This window comes from Portunus trituberculatus, chromosome 25 (genome assembly GCF_017591435.1).
Source record: "Portunus trituberculatus isolate SZX2019 chromosome 25, ASM1759143v1, whole genome shotgun sequence".
Classification (NCBI taxonomy): domain Eukaryota; kingdom Metazoa; phylum Arthropoda; class Malacostraca; order Decapoda; family Portunidae; genus Portunus; species Portunus trituberculatus.
In genome coordinates, this window is record NC_059279.1 from 11,492,445 (window position 1) to 11,510,923 (window position 18,479).

Genomic DNA, 18,479 nt, shown 5'->3' on the forward strand with positions numbered 1-18,479 from the left:
GTCACAAGATGAAGAAGAAGAAGCGGCCAAGTAGCCAGAGTCTCCGCCGTCTGTGGCTGATCTCATCATCTCTGCTTTATTTTTTGGTATTTCATGTAAGATTTCACTTTATGCATTACAAAACAATCCTTTCTTGGGGGCAAGGCTTGTAAAAAGCTAATAGAAATATAGAAATATATATATATATATATATATATATATATATATATATATATATATATATATATATATATATATATATATATATATATATATATATATTTTTAACTCATGTCGTAAGTTGGGGACCAGCCCAGAACACATCCCCCCTATTTCCATTATTTCCTATGGGAAAATTATGTCCGCTTAACAAATTTCCGCTCTACAAACAGCTTTGACACCCCCTATCCTGTTCGTTAAGCGGAGTATTACTGTATACTAATACAGGTATTCTCATATAAATGTCTACTTCAGACTAACTCAAACTAAATTAACAGAACACATAAATTTAATCTGTCTATATTTCTTAATCTGGAAAAAATACTCACCTTAACTATGACTTTTTCAGAAAAACGGAAATATGTTGGGGCAATTTTGATGAAGGTGGTGTAGTTTGGAGAAACATAGCCAGTGTAAACATGACTACTCTCAGCAACATTGGTGAAGTTAGCATTGTTCGGGTCACACGTTGGGTATGTGAACACTGTTGGAACTGTATGGAGAAAAAGTAACATGAATATGTTGATCACAAGTTAGGAATTGTTGACGGAGAAAAAGTAACATATGTTGATCACAAGTTAGGAATTGTTGACAAAATTCCATGCAGCATATGAAGAACAAACAAATATATGATGCATGGATTGCCAAATAATATATAACAGATATATAATAATATATAACAGAAATAATGGGAGAAAAATGAATACACAGAGAGATCTAGTAGGTGAACTCCAGCTGATCTTACTTGAACAGTGCATCATGTAGCCCATTGGTTCCCAACCTGTGGTACTTCAAGTAGTACACAAGCACTTTTGGGATCATATGCAATTTTCAGTTACATTTAATTAATTTCTCAGAAAAATTATTATTGCCTTATACAAGATAATCTGGTATAATAAATCAGCTGGTGGAGAAGAAACAGATGCATCCCTCACATTAAACTGAGTTGTGTTCCTTTTTGTTAGCTCACTTGTGTGTTCTACTTTTGAATAAATTGATATTTGCTGGAACTGAGTTTTTCTGAAACCAAGTGGTATGCGGGGATTGTACCACACCTCCAAGTGGTACTCACTCAAGAAAAGTTTGGGAACCATTGCTGTAGTCCCTAAAGCTGCCATGTTTTGTAAGTGGTGAAAGGTCACCTGTTGTAAACAATAGAGATGCCAAGCACATTGCAATAAGCATCTAGGACAAAGTGAACACTAACATTACTAACTACAAGAGAAGAGAAAGGTATACTATGAATCAATATCATGTACGAACTGGCTTATGTAAAGAGAGAGTCATTACACAACTATGTGCATTTCTTAATACCACTCACATTGACTGCTCTTATGTTTGGCACTAGCACTGTTAACAGTTTAGCACCACTTGTGCCAAGCAACCTCCCACTTACTGCCCTCAATTAAATGGTGACAATATACCAAATTACCAATCTAATACTAAAACTTCTAGAAATAGCATCAGCTAAAAACATTTCAAACCTAACACATTATTGCATACTCTTTACATAAATAACTTGTAATCAACTTGCATTCACTCACAACATGTCCAACAATTTAGCAATTTTAACAAACACATATTGTGGGCAGCAAAATAAAGTGCAAAGGTACCTTATTCAACTGCAGTATCACTTTTAATCTTTACTACACTCATGAACAATTGTTTCTTACTTTCATGGATCCTTTTTGCAATTGTCTTGGCAAAGGAATATGTGTCTTGTCCAATGTTCATGAAGTAGTCCTTGGTTGGGTCCACCATGTAATCATTGAAAGAACCCTTGCTCTTGCCCACGAACAGAAAGTGAACATCTGTCAAAATAAAGGAATTTACATAGGTTGAAAGCTCTTGTAAAGATAGATGCAGTAATACATGGACTTCAGCAATGTATCTATACTAAGTGTCCTACCAAAGCCTCTTATACAAAGTAAGGCCAAGAAGGATTGATAAGGGAGCTGTTGGTTGGATTGTCATGGCTAATGACAGGCAAAGAGTTAAAAATCAATGGTTCCAAATCCAAGTGTGCACCAGTAATTAATGAAGTACAAGAAGGATAACTTTTAAGACAACTATAAATGCTTATTAAAGATCTACATAACCAAATGATGATATATAATATGAAGTATTTATTAACACAAATAAAAAATAACTGGGCCAGACTATAATGAAACCACATGAAACTGTAATGCAAACACTTAATAAAGTTAATGACTAAACACAACTATAAGTTCACACAATAAAGGATAAGTCTTCTCAACACCACTTAAGATATTCATGACTTCATAATGGAAAACTTACCAAAAGCAGCCTCTTAGTAATACCTACGAGTAAAAGCTACCACTCACTTGGATATTTGTACACAAAATCATCCATAAGCTGCTTGAACATATCTTGATCTGGCACACTAGTGGGAGCATTCCACAGCACCACCTGCAACGCAAACACCATTATGAACACTTTCTTGCTTTGTCAATTTTTCAAATACCCAAAACACTGATTTTTTACAAAGAAAATCATTTGGAAATGCACAGGCTAAGTCCTTCCAACATGAGCACAGCAAGTGTAGTCAGGCTGCCACTTACTATTATAGAACATAAAGTAAGCAGGGATGATGTATGTATAATAAGCTTTTCACCTGCCTGAAACTAAGAGTTTAAGCAATAAAATGCTCAAAAAATAAAGAAAAACACTTTTAATATAGTACTTTCACTTGATATCCTTTGGCTTTACAAACAAATCTCGCTTATTTTGAAGGAATGTCAGCTAAAGTGTGAAGGTACGTCTGAGGTATTGAGTACCACAGCTGCTGGATTGTATCCTAAGCTTTAGAAAAAAGTAGACACAAAGTTTTGTAACCCGCAGTTATAAACAAAGGTTCCAGGCCTCTCCCTCCCTGCTGCTGCTAGTTGTATCGCAGTGGTCATGAGAACATTCTCCTGTGTTCTAACTCTAGTTTTTCATTTAGAGACTTACAATGGCACCAAAGAGGCTTATTGGTGAAAATATGGAGTCTAGTAAGAGTGCAAGTGTTAGTGAGCCACAGTCCTTCACTACTGGGTTCACAGGAATCACACCTGTGAATCACACCAGGATACAAGTTACCATACGCTTTCATGCATAGAGGCTCGTCCTCCAACAAATAACCTTTCTCTTCCTTCGCACCCTTCTCTGCTCCTCTTCTACATTATCCATCACCAGCTTTCACTTACGGTAAGTACAAATCAAAATCATAAAGAAATTTACAATGAAATTTTGGTAAACTTAAGGTTTTGTTAACATTAGAATGAATGACCTGATTTATAGGTATCAGTAGACAAACTTTTTGATACTCCAACACCCATCTGGAACGAATTAACCCCTTCTGGGCGGCAGGTCAAATGAGTGTACTGTACTACCAAATAAAAAATGTATATATATATATATATATATATATATATATATATATATATATATATATATATATATATATATATATATATATATATATATATATATATATATATATATATATATATATATATATATATATATATATATATATATATATATATATATATATATATATATATATATATATATATATATATATATATATATATATATATATATATATATATAGACTCTACCAACTTTCATTCCTATGTCTATATATAATTTCCCAGCAAATGGGTACTCCAGACTGACATCTATATATAGACTCTGGCACAAAACTGAACAAACAATATATATACATATATATATACTCTGCAGCAAAACTAAACAAGTGACATCTATATATAGACTCTGCTGCAAAACTGAACAAACAATTGAATCTATATGTAAGTGTTATTTGTGTTTCATTGGTGATAATATATGTCAATATAATTGTATGAATGTTTGGAGTTGCTCACATCCAGAACTTGTGACCTGGATGTACTTTACTTCCACTTTTCTTTGCATTTTTCATATATGTACCTGTTTTGTACCTATTAATTTTTAAGCAATGTTGCTGGTGTGTGGTACAGTTCTTTCTCATTGACATGATAGCTTAATAATAAAAGAAAGTGGAAAAAATGCAAAAATTTCCAGTATTAGCTTATGTTCATAGCAGATCCACCATTGAAGAAGCACAAGCGATGACTGTCCTTGAGAGGCCATGTATTTGAGTATTTGAGATGCCAAATAATAATTTATTTTATGAATTTTGTTAATTGTAAGGAATCGTCTATATATAGATCATGCTAAAACTTATTGCAGTAAAATAAGAACAAATGTCTATATATATAGACAATCCGACAAAAAAGTCCCATTTTTTTAAATGCCTATATATAGATCCTCTGCCCGGAAGGGGTTAAGTTCGAGTATTGAGTCTCCACTATACTCTTGTCACTCCAGAGCATTTTCCTCCACCGCTTCTAAGTCTGATTTTGACAGAGGAGGGAATTTTATCCCCATTTGTCTGTGATGGTTTGTTACCATGGAATAGCATTTTGGGTATAAGAGCACTTTGACCAATAATCTTCCATAGTATGTAATGTTACATCATTCAGTTTTTTTTTTTTTTTTTTTTTTTTTTTTTTTGGCTTCAGTTCTTTTGCATTAAGTGTCAGGTTTTACTGCATCTGTCTTCTGATGACATTTATGGTTCTCTTATAAACCAACTCATTCTTACTAAACTTTTTACTTATGGGGGTGAAGGAAGACAAGGTCTGACATGGCCAATTTTCCAAGTCCAAAGTTGTACAGGGCATATATGGCCAATATCTGAGCCTATGTGAGTTGCCTTTTCCATTCACTCTTCCCTCCTCACTATTTTTTGGAAGATTCTATAAGTAAAATGACATCTATTAACCTTGGTCAGAACAAGCCAAAGTAAGTACTAAGTAAGCATTCTTGATAATTGTAGCAATTGTCAAACAGTTTAGATCAACCACCCAAACAATATTCATCAGTGTTCATTCCTTTTGTATTTATTTGACCATGTCTAATAACTCTCATGATGATGGCTTTCCATTTCTTCAGTGCACTGCCAGCAGATGAGTCTGCCTTACACTTTGTAGTCATAATATAGGGCAAAAAGTAAAAAAAAAAAAAAAAAAGCAAAATTCAAATGTAATAGCAAATGAAAAGTAATCTAAAATACCTCACAACTGAGACTGATAAACACCTTCTTCCTTAGTCTATTGTCATTTGACGTATTCCTTCACTGGGCTCACCAGAAACAATAAAAAAAGAGAGAGAGAGAGAGAGAGAGAGAGAGAGAGAGAGAGAGAGAGAGAGAGAGAGAGAGAGAGAGAGAGAGAGAGAGAGAGAGAGAGAGAGAGAGAGAGAGAGAGAGAAAATAATGTCCATATAGGACTGCCAGTATCATAACTATGATATTGGTGAAATTGAGACTGTCATAAACTGAGAACATCCTCTACTGGTACAATGGACCCTCCAACTTCGAACACTGTGGACCTTATACAATTCAGACTTCAAACAAAAAGTTAAATACATTTTAACTCCCGTGGAGGTAGAACAAAATTCAGACTTAAAAAAAACAAAAGGTGGCTGAATCCAGCCAAATCTGGGTGATGCTGGTGCCGTTGCCAGAATTTAAACATCAGTTCCCCGTTTGTTTTTGTTGCATGTTGTTGCCTTGCTCTGATTCTCAGCTGGGGTGAGGACACTTGACCGGTTTTTCATTTGACCAGTCACATAACACGGTAGGAAGGTTGAGTAATATTTCATATTAGTACATACACTGATGTCATAACTAACAAAGATATTTCTTAACTACTGTATTAACAAGATACAACAGATGTGAAAGAAAACAAAGTTTTCATTAAGGTGTAGCTTCAAAAGAAAAGATTATCCAAAAAATAACCATCTGCATTTTACAAGACCAGGCTAGCTTTGGCTGGTAAGTTGATCCCTTTCAAATGATAAGTTCCAGCCTCCCTTGCTCTCACACACTATCATCTACATGTGCCATGAAGCTTGATAACAAATGATAAGTAATGTTGATTCTAGTTCAATTCCTATTTACTTAGGTAAGAATCTGGGGTTTTTGGAACAAATTAGAATTATTTAAATTGTTTAAACAGTTTTGGATCTTGAACAATTTGGACATTGAACAGCTTTCTGAGACAAATTATGTTCGAAGTCTGAGGGTACAGCATATTATGAACTGGTTTCACATGCTAATCATTTACTTAAAAATACAGATAGTAATGGTTGAAGCAACTGACCTGAGCATTGGCTGAAGCATTATTGGGATCACTCCACATGTGATTGTAAAAGTTAAAGTAGTATGTGTTGAGTGCATCCATTACAGCAGACATGTCTGATCCAGAGCCATAGGAATCTGAGGGTTCAAAGAAACACACTTATAATACTCTCCTTCAAGTAAGTGACTGCTGCTGATGCCTGGCTGGTGATGTAACAACATTCAACCCAATCCAACATTCATATTTACACTAACGTAGTCTGATCTGCTCGGATTCATGTTCCTGGAAATTCTCACAGATCTATAAAAGTTAAGTCACAATTTGCTTTTGTCTATGGACCTCATTATTACATATTTCACATATTACATGTCTCTCTCACTCTCATACACATCGTCATCGCTCTCACAACTGACAATTTAGTCTTTGATATGTATATTATAAATTTTTTCTACATCAAAATTACCCATAAAAAGGTAATCATCAACATGCATTAACAAAATATAATTACAAAATAAAAAAATAATTATGACAAAAAATATCTTTAGAATTAAACTACTTTTGAGAATCCTATGATGCTTAGGTACATTGCTAGCATTATCTACTTTCATTTAATGTAGTAAAATCTAAATTCTAGATATAAGCCAATATGCCGTTGGGTAGACTGTGTCCCACAGGTTTTGATCACTGTGATACTTATGGTTGAGAGCCAGCATGACACAGCAACTTACATATTGTGCTCTCTGAAAAGTTGCTACCCCAGTCAGCTACATTGCTTAAGTTGGCCATTGGGAAGAGCCACTTTGCAGACTTGCCGTCCAAAACACCAATGCGAGACCTGTCCACACCCACATTCAACATCTGTCCAAGGTGTCTGTTAGGAGAGAGTTATAGTTTTCATACAACTAGCCATCTCCCAAGTAATGATAATGATGATGATGATGATAATCAATAATAATAATAATAATTACTACTACTAATAATAATAATTAATAATAATAATAACAACAATAACAATAAACAAGAATAATAATCATAATAATAATTCAATTTCATCCAGATGCAAAGCCACCTTAATGCATTATCCTTCCCCTGCATTGTACAAACAAGAGGGTCCTGTCTAGCCATTATTGGTATAAAGATCCAGACACAAGGTGATATTAAGAGAGTTCTGAGACCAGTCCACAGCATACTAACACACTACTGTGGTGCTAAATGTCAGCCATGATCAAACAGTCTGTTGACTGGCATAAATCTGTAAAATTCATGAGTTGTTGCACAGGCACATCTGTAATTTTATCATGAAGCACAAAACCAAGAGGTTGTACAAAGCTATAAGTACCCTTCATTATTAATCCCAGGATATGTGTAATGGCCAGAATTTATTGGATTTATTCCAAGCAATCTACAGTATCTACAAGTAAGCACAACATTTTACTTTATTTGTTCTAAGGTTAACTTTAAATATTCTTCTATTTACAGTAACATATAAAATTATATACATAAAGCACTGTAACTACTTCAGTGACTTGCATACTATTCAAAGTGATATTCATCCCCACTTATTTATAATCCTCATACACTCCATAAAGAAAAGAAAACTGCCTTACTTCTGTTCATGAAAAGGACAATTCCTGGTATAAAAATTAATCTCTTTTCATTCAATATAGCATAGGAAATGAGAACATAAGTAGCAAAATCCTTATATTCATAACTGAAAAATATCATAAGACACACTTTCCTTGAATAAATAAATTACAATTCCCAATCACATTTACTGAAAAATTCTACCAAAACTTTTTAAAAGGAAAATTCACGAATTCATTGATTCAGCAATCAAGATATTCTGCAGGAACAGAGGTGGTTATGTACACTTACGAAATGTAGTCACGCTCCTTCTGTGTTTCTGTCTCACCTCCCTCATAGCCATACACCACTAGCAGGTCCACCTTGCTCTCACTCAAGAGCTGGTTTGAAGTGGAGGTTGTGCATCGTTCATATTCAGAGTTGTCAAAGTTGTCTGTGATGGAAGAACATAATGTTATTCATTCATGTAGTGACAGGGCACTAAAAGCTCACCAAAAAAACACATGGGCCTCAATGGTGAACTGCAACTCGAATTTACATGAATTCCTTGATAAGTTCAATAGATAATTGAAATTTGTTCCATATTTAGATAAACTTTTGAGTGAGCACATGTCCTATTAATGGGATATCTAATTACTTTATGCTTGGCTTAAAAGAATTCATAAAATTCTATAACAAAATGGCTTACAAATGCAGTGATGGTGAGCCTCAGGTACCAGAACTCTCACAAAAGCAAAAGAAGGGCAAAGATTTTATTTTTCAAAAGCTCCTCCTATTGCTAACATGCAAGTTTACTCAAGAACTGCTTTACATTGCTACACAGAATATTAGCATTTCACTTCAGTGATAATAAAACTGATAACTTAATTCATTTATGTACTCAGTGTGAAATACAAAAAGTAACTAAACTATAAAAATTATTAAATCATCAAATAAGAGATATTTTTAGTCTTAATAGATTCACTGTTGTTTTACTCAATAATGTATGATAAGTTTACTCAATGCAACACATATAATACTATATAACTCTGAAAGCCCATCCTTTTGTGCTCACTGCATATACTAAACTCAAATATGTTCTCTTATTCATCTTACTTTATCATTCTTTGTAAATACTCATGCTACCATAACTTAAAAAATATGATTTAAGGAGAAGTACATCTTTAGGATGGATATGGAGAGTGACGTATCTTCAAAAGACATAGGAACCATTAACTTCATAATATCTGAAAACCAAGCAGTATACTTCCATGGGCAAGTCTTGGTAATTTGATGGCAGTGCACAGGTAACTGTTGTGGTCATTCCATGGTGTTTCAGAGGATATAATAAAAACAGAAAAATGGAAGTCAAATGCAGTTCTTACTTAAAAAGTTGCTAAACTCAGTCCATGCTTCCCCAAGGGCTTCTTTAAAATAACGTTCAATCATTTGGAAGTCATCTTTTTTTTCCTTAATCCTCTCTCTGACAGTTGGAATCTTTGCTGAGTAAGCATACATGTAATTCAGAGCCTGAAAAAGATAAAAAAACATGCATTATTATTCATAGTCGAAATTATAACAATACATTCACACCTCAGTGCTACGGACTAAAAGGGAGGAACATTTGACCAATGAAGCTGATTATTCCTAGGTAGTAACACTAGGTTAGGTTACAGCAGGAGTGGCTAATATAAAAAACGAAATTATGAAGGATGGGAATGAATACAGTACTATACTTTTAACGAAGCATGCTGCCCAATCTCACAGTGCAAAATACCTGCATATAGCATATTTGTTTAGTTAAGATTTTGCTTAGGTATATTGAAACAGTTCTTTTTTTTGACATAATATTCCTCACACACTAGCTTCACATATGCACCACTTTCTATTTCTTTATCAACTTAAGCCTCTGTGCTACTAATAAATTAACCATTTTTTTCTTCTTAACTTTTCTTTCAGACACCATGGTTGTAAAAAATTAATATAGGTAATTCAAACACAATAAATAAAAAGTGGCAAAAATTTTGGAGCAATGGCTTACACAGTGATACAATCATGTACACAAAATTACTGTCAACTAATGGTCAGTAACAGATTGTGTTCAGCGTCGCTACAACTCCATCCATAGTGGTTGATCTTGATCATGATCATGTTGCTGGAAGTAGTTTGTGACAACTCCTGAGCACAGGACTTTCAAACTGAGTTGGCAGCTCTAGATTTTATCTGCTATTCTCAAAATTCATTAAAGAAAGTTCTGTACTATCAAGGTATGAGTGTAGTAAATTGAAATGGGGCAACCACAGAAGAAACCTTGCTCTGGCAGACCATGCAAGATCTCAAATCAAATTTGTTGCTGCTGACTTATTGTTAATTTCAGCATGATGTGGCCTGCTAGAGCAAGGTTTCTTCTGTGGTATTTGATCACCTCCTCTTTCACGAAATTTGCGTATGTACTTCTTCACACTCGTTTGCCCCATGCTAGTGAAAATGCAAATTTCAGTAATTGTATGACCTCCTCTCTGTTGACCAATCATTTGAACAATTGTCTCACTCATTAAATCCTTAAATTTCAACATAGTGGTACAGTGGAACTATGCGTGCTTTGGGGTCCCAGGGGGTCTCCAAGCGCATGGGTTCGAATCCTGTCCACGGTCTAAGTGTAGGTTGGGCTTCCTCACATAGGGTAACGGTTTCCTAGCAGGTGGGCTTTGAGATAGGAGATACCCAAAAAAAAGTATCCCCTTTAGCCCATAAATTCCCGTGAAAAGCCCACATGGTATAAATAAAAAAAAAAAAAGTAAATAAATAAAAAAGTAAAGCACTACTAACCACCCAAGTCATATAAATCCAGAGACCTGTTACTGAACAGGACAATGCAGAGAAACTTACTCCACTACTGCTAGAGGCAGACTGAGAATTGACTGTGTTTGGCCTTGAGCATGAAATATTCCACAATATCAAAGAACGATTGCAAATCTTTGTCTAATGCTACTTCAGCCATAAATACACAACCATGTACCACACGTGGTCGTATATTATTGTCTAGTATTATATATATGTATGTATGTATATATATATATATATATATATATATATATATATATATATATATATATATATATATATATATATATATATATATATATATATATATATATATATATATATATATATATATATATATATATATATATATATATATATATATATATATATATATATATATATATATATATATATATATATATATATATATATATATATATATATATATATATATATATATATATATATATATATATATATATATATATATATATATATATATATATATATATATATATATATATATATATATATATATATATATATATATATATATATATATATATATATATATATATATATATATATATATATATATATATATATATATATATATATATATATGTGTGTATATATATATATGTATATATATACACATTTTTCTCTTTCCAGATTAGAGAAACCAACAGCCTTTTCCCATCAGAAAGAATGACATTGGTCTGCAACACAGCAAATAAAACTGGATGGTTACGCTTCATGGACCATGACCTCACCCCAAGGTTTCAGCTATCCTATATTTATGCTGCTGGTCTTGGCTCTCTTTCAACTAATCTCCGTAAAAAAACCTAAACTTTAGCTTATTGGTTGGTTGGCATCCACTATCTGAAGAATAGTAAAAAGAAGCTATCTGCTTGTGGGTTCATAATTTCCAATTATGGCTCATACATAAGCACTGCACTTGCTTTTATTCATGCACTCAATAAAATAACATCAATTAATTCCTGAGAATACAATTTATCATATGTCTGAGAAAGTATTACAATAAATGTCAGGAATAATAATTTTGGTGACAATTTTAATTTACTACTCATTCATACCAATTCTCAGTACCTGCTCTTCAATGACTGCAAGATTCAAAGACTTGAATGCTTCTCTTCTATTGCAGGCCTTGTAGTCAGGGTAACCAGGGAGGCCATGGTCACTGTAGTACATCCTTATGGCCTGGGATAAACTAAGCTGGTTGTTACTTGACTCCATCAGCACTTTCTGGATCAGCAAACCTGTACACAAATGACAAACAATAAGATCTGGTAACCTTCAGGGATTCATTAAAAATACTGAATGATAGATGATTAGCATACTGCATGAAAAAATTATGTGCAAGAGTGCATCTAGCCAAGAATAATAATACAATTGCAGGTGGGACTAACCAATTCTCATTGTTATCTTTGCCACAACTAGCAGTGTCTTGCCCAATCAATATGGTGTATGTGAGCTTTAATGCAATGTCTGTTACACTTATGGGATTAATGATTATATTCAGGTATACAAATAAATTTCTCTTATATTGCTTATCAAACAAAAAATATCCACAAGTTTTTTATCACTTAACACAAATATATACATTCAATAAACTTATAGCATCAATGAGCAGTGCAACATATTGCATGTTAATATTCTCAATTCATTATGCAACATTAATATTCAAGTAAATAATTCTCTAGAAAAAGTTTTTAATGGAAACCTATAAAACTATTATTACTTACATGAAAATTTGTGAAAAGATGACACTTATATAACAGGTTCTTACTATGATAGTGTGTGTGTGTGTGTGTGTGTGTGTGTGTGTGTGTGTGTGTGTGTGTGTGTGTGTGTGTGTGTGTATTTACCTAATTGTATTTACCTAATTGTAACATACGGGAAAAGAGCTATGCTCGTGTTGTCCCGTCTCCATATCTATTAATGTCCAGCTTTTTCTTAAAATCATGAATATTCCTTGCGTTGACCACTTCCACGTCTAAACTATTCCATGCTTCCACCCTTCTATGAGGGAAGCTATATTTTTTCACATCTCTCCTATAAGTGGCCATTTTAGTTTTTCCCATGCCCTCTCGACATTCTTCCATTCCACATACACAGATCTTCCCTATCCATTTTTCCATGCCAATCATCACTCTGTATATTGCTATCAGGTCTCCCCTTTCTCTTCTGTTTTCCAGGGTTGGAAGTTGCATTCTTTTCAGTCTGTCTTCATAAGTCAAATCTCTTAAGTCAGGCACCATTTTCGTTGCAGCCCTCTGTACTTTCTCTAGTTTCCTTATGTGTTTCTTTAAGTTCGAGCCCACTGTATTGTTGCATATTCAAGCCTCGGTCTTATCATTGCAGTAATTATTTTCTTCATCATTTCTTCATCTAGATATCTGAACGCCACTCTTATGTTCCTCAATAAGTTCAATACTTCTCCAATTATTTTGTTTATATGTCTCTCTGGCGATAGGTCATTGGTAATTGTCACCCCAAGGTCTTTTTCTTCATGACTGGTTTTATGTCTTCATTTCCTATCTTGTACATACTCCTGATTCTTCTTTCACTCTTGCCAAACTCTATTTTCTTGCATTTTGTCGTGTTGAACTCCATTTGCCATGTACAGCTCCATTTCCATATTCTGTCCAAGTCTTCCTGGAGTAGTTCGCAATCTTTGTCACATCTCACTTTTCTTAACAATTTTGCATCGTCTGCAAATAGGCTCACATAACTGGACACCCCATCCACCATGTCATTTATGTAGACTGCGAACATTACTGGTGCCAACACTGATCCCTGTGGAACTCCACTCTCCACCAATCCCCATTCTGATGGTCTGTCCTTAATTATTGTTCTCATTTCTCTTCCTACCAAAAGTCTTCCATCCATTTTAGTAAACTGCCATGCACTCCTCCTACCATTTCAAGTTTCCAGATCAGTCTCTGGTGTGGTACCTTATCAAAGGCCTTTTTTAAATCCAGATATATTCCATCAGCCCAACCATCTCTTTCCTGTATTACATCTATCACCCTCGAATAGTAACATATCAGGTTTGTCGTGCATGAACGCCCTTTCCTAAAACCAAATTGACACTCACAAAGTATGTCATTTTCTCCAAGAAGTCTGTCCATCTAGTCTTCACCACCCTCTCACACATCTTAGCTACCACACTTGTAAGTGACACTGGTCTATAGTTCAATGGGTCTCTCTTGTTACCTGATTTATAGATTGGGACAATGTTAGCTCTTTTCCAGTCTTGGGGCACTACGCCTTCCCTTAATGAGGCATCAATTACTTCACAAACTTTTTCTGCCAATTGCTCCCTGCATTCTCTTAAAATCCATCCTGATACCCCATCAGGTCCCACAGCTTTTCTCACTTCTAAACTCCCCATCATGTTCTTGATCTCCTCCACCGTTACTTGAAACTCCTTCATAATCCCTTTCTGTTCCATTACCAGTGGTTTGTCAAAAGCAGTCTCCTTTGTGAATACCTTCCGAAAGCATCCATTCATAGCCTCTGCCATTTCCCTGGGATCTTCACTGTATACTCCATTTACTTCTAAACTTTCAATACTTTCTCTATTTTTGATGTTGTTGTTCACATGTCTGTAAAAAAGCCTTGGTTGGTCTTTACATTTATCAATTATATCCTTTTCTTGTTTCTTTCTTTCTTCTCTTCTAATCAACACATATTCATTTCTTGCTCTTTTGTAACTTTCCCACTGCTTAATCCGTCTTTTCCTTCTCCACCTCTTCCATGCATCCTCTTTTCTTGTTCTAGCCTTTTCACATCTATCGTTAAACCAGTCCTGCTTTCCAACTTCTCTATGTTGTCTTATTGGTACAAATTTTTCTCACCTTCTTTGTATATTTTTATAAATTCCTTCCACTTTTCATTTGCTCCTTAGCACTCTTGAATTTCATCCAATTTGTCTCTTGAAAGAATTTCTTTAGGTTTCCAAAATCTGTCTTGGCATAATTCCATCTTCCCACTTTATATTCTTCATTTCTTCTAGATTTCTCTTCGTCTATCACCTTGAACTCCAAAACTGCATGATCACTCTTTGCTAAAGGGCACTCCACCCTCATCTCCTCAATGACCATTGGCTCTGTACTAAAGACCAAGTCCAGTCTTGACGATGCTCCCTCTCCTCCAAACCTAGTATCTTCTTTGACCCACTGAGTTAACACATTTTCCATTGCCAGTGTCAATAGTGTATTTCCCCATGTTGTCTCTGATCCTTCCATTGACCAGTCCTCCCAACACACCTCTTTACAATTAAAATCTCCCATCATTATAGTTCGTTCACAGCCACCCAACATTTCTTCCAGACATGTTCCTGTATCACTTATCATTTCTTCATATTCCTGTACTGACCATGCATTTGTCTTAGGTGGTACGTACACCACTATGTAGTGCCTCTTTTTCCTTCATTAGTTTCTGCTCTGATCTTTAGCACTTCTGCCTTTCCCATACCTTTTTCACTTGATCCACCTTTATATCTTTTTAACCAGCAACATCACTCCTCCTCCCATCTTACCTACTCTATTTCTTTTCCAAACGTTATATTTCCTTCTCCAACCTTCATCAGGTCTTCTCCCTCTCTCAGTTTTGTTTCAGTAAGACCCACAATATCTGGGTTCTTGTCCCTCAAGTAATCGTTGAGTTCTAAAATCCCGATATCACTCCATTTATGTTGGAATACATTACATTTCGCTCATATGTAAGTTTCTTTAGTCCTTTCTTGCTGTACTTTTCTGGGTTATGAACCACTTCCTCAGTCTCATATCCAAGATTCTCCAGAAAAACTCTTTCTTCTCTTCTTCTGTCCTCTCTTCATTTTTTTCAAAGCCTCCTTTCTCAACTCATTTAACATTTCTCTTTCCTTTTCACCGAGATCTCTTCTCAACCAAATCTTCCTTGTTGTTTCCTGCTGGGCTAGCCTCCATGACTTCTCCACCAATTCATCTACATCCTTTTGTGACTTAAGTTTGATTCTTATTGGCCTCATACCTTCTCTTGTGAACTTTCCAATTCTATGGAAGTCCTCTATTTCTTGTACTAGGTCTTTTCCTCCTCTTGCACCACATTAATGATATTATTTATCACCTTTTTATGTTTTCTCTCTCTCCATTTTACTCGGTGTCTTATCCTCCTCCACACCAAATATCACCACACATCTCTTTTTGTCTACAGTTTCCCTCACCAATGTCTCATTTGACTTAATAACCTTCACCACTTTCTCAGCTATCTTCTCTTCTATGATCTGTTGATCTATAATTTCAGCAAGGCCCAAAGTTTTCTCCCTGACTCTTTGATTTCCTTTTCCAGACTTGCAACTTTGTAATTTACCTCCTTTCTTTCCACTTCCTGACTTTTTCCATTCAGCCTGCTTCTCCATCACTTTTCCTAGAGATTCTCCACATTTTTCGCAATTCACTTTAATTAGCTTAACTTCCTCTTTCAGTGCTGCATTTTCCTTCTTCATATCGGCACAATCTCTCTTTACATTGTCATAACTCGTTTCCAGGCCCTCATACTTTTCAAACAGTTTTTCAATTTTACCTTCTAACTCCAGAATTTTCTTCACATAAGCGCTCTTCTCCATTATTCCTTGAAACCCTGTGAAGTTTGATTCCTCTTTCGAGTTCACGGCCGCCATGTTGCGCAGACGTAAACAAACCAGCTGATGGCTCAAACGCAGGCTACAGTTTATATTTACCTTCACTGGACATTATTTTGCTAATCAACAGTTAACATGACTATATGGAGACGGGACAAACATTACCAGCTCCTTTCCCACCTTGGTTACTCTTAGGTAACTGTAGAATTATAGATGATTGCTCTGGAGCTCAGCGACCACCTCCGCCATCGACGATGTCCCGTGTGTGTGTGTGTGTGTGTGTGTGTGTGTGTGTGTGTGTGTGCGTGTGTGTGTGTGTGTGTATTCACCTAGTTGTATTCACCTAGTTGTAATTTTACAGGGCCTGGGTATCATACTCGTGTGGCCCCGTCTCCATATCTACACACATCCAACTTTCCTTTAAAACTATGTACACTCCTATCTGACACCACCTCCTCACTCAAACCATTCCACACCTCCACACATCTTTGTGGGAAAATATATTTCTTCACATCCTTCAAGCATATTCCCTTGGCTATCTTTTTACTATGCGATCTCGTTGTTCTATCTAAGTTTTCCTCTCTCAACATCATTTGCTCATTATCCACTTCATCCAGTCCGTTCAACAGTTTATAAACCTGTATTAAATCTCCTCTTTCTCTTCTTTGTTCCAAGGTAAGCAAATTCATTTCTTTTAATCTCTCCTCATAGGTCATTTCTGCCAATTCCGGAACCATTTTTGTTGCCATTCTCTGCAATCTCTCCAACTTCCTTATATGCTTCTTTTTATAAGGAGACCACTACAGCATATTCCAATCTTGGTCTAATTACCGTACTAATTAATTTCTTCATCATATCTTTATCCATATAATGGAAGGCTAATCCAATATTTATCAAATTATACGTTTCTCCAAACATCTTATCAATATGAGCCTCAAACTGCCCATGGTCTTGTATTATCACTCCCAAATCCTTTTCCTTTTCCACCTTTTTCAACACTACTTCTTCACCCATCTTATATGTGTGTGTGTGTGTGTGTGTGTGTGTATTTACCTAGTTGTATTGTACAGGGTTCGAGCAGAGCTCATAGTGTCCTGTCTCCATATCTCCATTTATCTCATTTTTCCTTAAAGTTATACACATTATGTGCTGTAACAACTTCATTATCCAATTCATTCCATTTTTCCACTGTTAGTGTGGAGAACTGTATTTTCCAATATCCTTCACACACTGCCTCATCCTGATCTTTTCATGTCTTCTTGTCCTTCCATCTTCTGTCAACAGCACCAGGTCTTCTTTGTCTATCTTTTCAATATCATTTAATATCTTATACATTGTTATTAGGTCCCCACGTTCTCTTCTATCTTGTAAAGTTGGCAGTCCTATTTCCTTCAGTCATTCTTCATATGTGAGGTCCTTTAATTTTGGCACCATCTTTGTAGCAATCTCTAGTATCCTTTCCAATTTTCTTATATCCTTTTTAGAGCTCCGAGACCATACCACTGCTGCATATTCCAGCCTTGGGCGTATCATGCTTGTGATGATTTTTTTCATCATATCTATATCCATGTAAGGAAATGCCACTTTATATAATAGTCCAAATATCTTGTTTATGTGTTTTTCAGGGCTCAGATTTTCCTATATGATCACATCCAGATCTTTTCCTCTTTAGTCTTCATTATTTGTTCCTCTCCCATCAAATAGTTCCATACCGGTCTTCTCTTACTCTTTCCTAGTCCAATTATGTGGCATTTCTTGGCATTAAACTCCAATTTCCACTTCCTGCTCCACTCATAGATCTTGTTTATCTTCCTGCAACAGCAGACAGTCCTCTCTGGTTTTGATAACTCTTAGCAGCTTTGCATCATAAGCGAATAAACTTATAAAGTGTTTACCCCAATGTGAATGTCGTTTATATAACATAATGGAGGCTAACAATGACCTTTGTGGCACTCCACTAGTTACTTTACCCCAAGATGAGTATGTGTCTCTGATCACAGTTCTCATTTCCATATCCTTCAAATAATCTCTTGTCCATTCGAGCAAGGTTA

At 35.1% G+C, this 18,479-nt stretch overlaps 1 protein-coding gene across 6 annotated transcripts in view; it reads right to left on the reverse strand.

Annotated features, from left to right (window-relative positions):
- The window catches only part of LOC123508778, a 78,206-nt gene that overhangs the window by 13,591 nt on the left and 46,136 nt on the right, over positions 1-18,479 (reverse strand). For all 6 annotated transcript variants that reach the window (XM_045262680.1, XM_045262685.1, XM_045262683.1 and 3 more), the window contains exons 9-16: positions 11,889-12,058; positions 9,338-9,482; positions 8,265-8,406; positions 7,118-7,260; positions 6,411-6,526; positions 2,544-2,628; positions 1,872-2,009; positions 528-691 (exon numbers count right to left, since the gene is read on the reverse strand). In XM_045262680.1, coding sequence (XP_045118615.1) covers positions 528-691; positions 1,872-2,009; positions 2,544-2,628; positions 6,411-6,526; positions 7,118-7,260; positions 8,265-8,406; positions 9,338-9,482; positions 11,889-12,058 — 1,103 coding nt within the window. The remainder of the gene's footprint in view (positions 1-527; positions 692-1,871; positions 2,010-2,543; positions 2,629-6,410; positions 6,527-7,117; positions 7,261-8,264; positions 8,407-9,337; positions 9,483-11,888; positions 12,059-18,479) is intronic.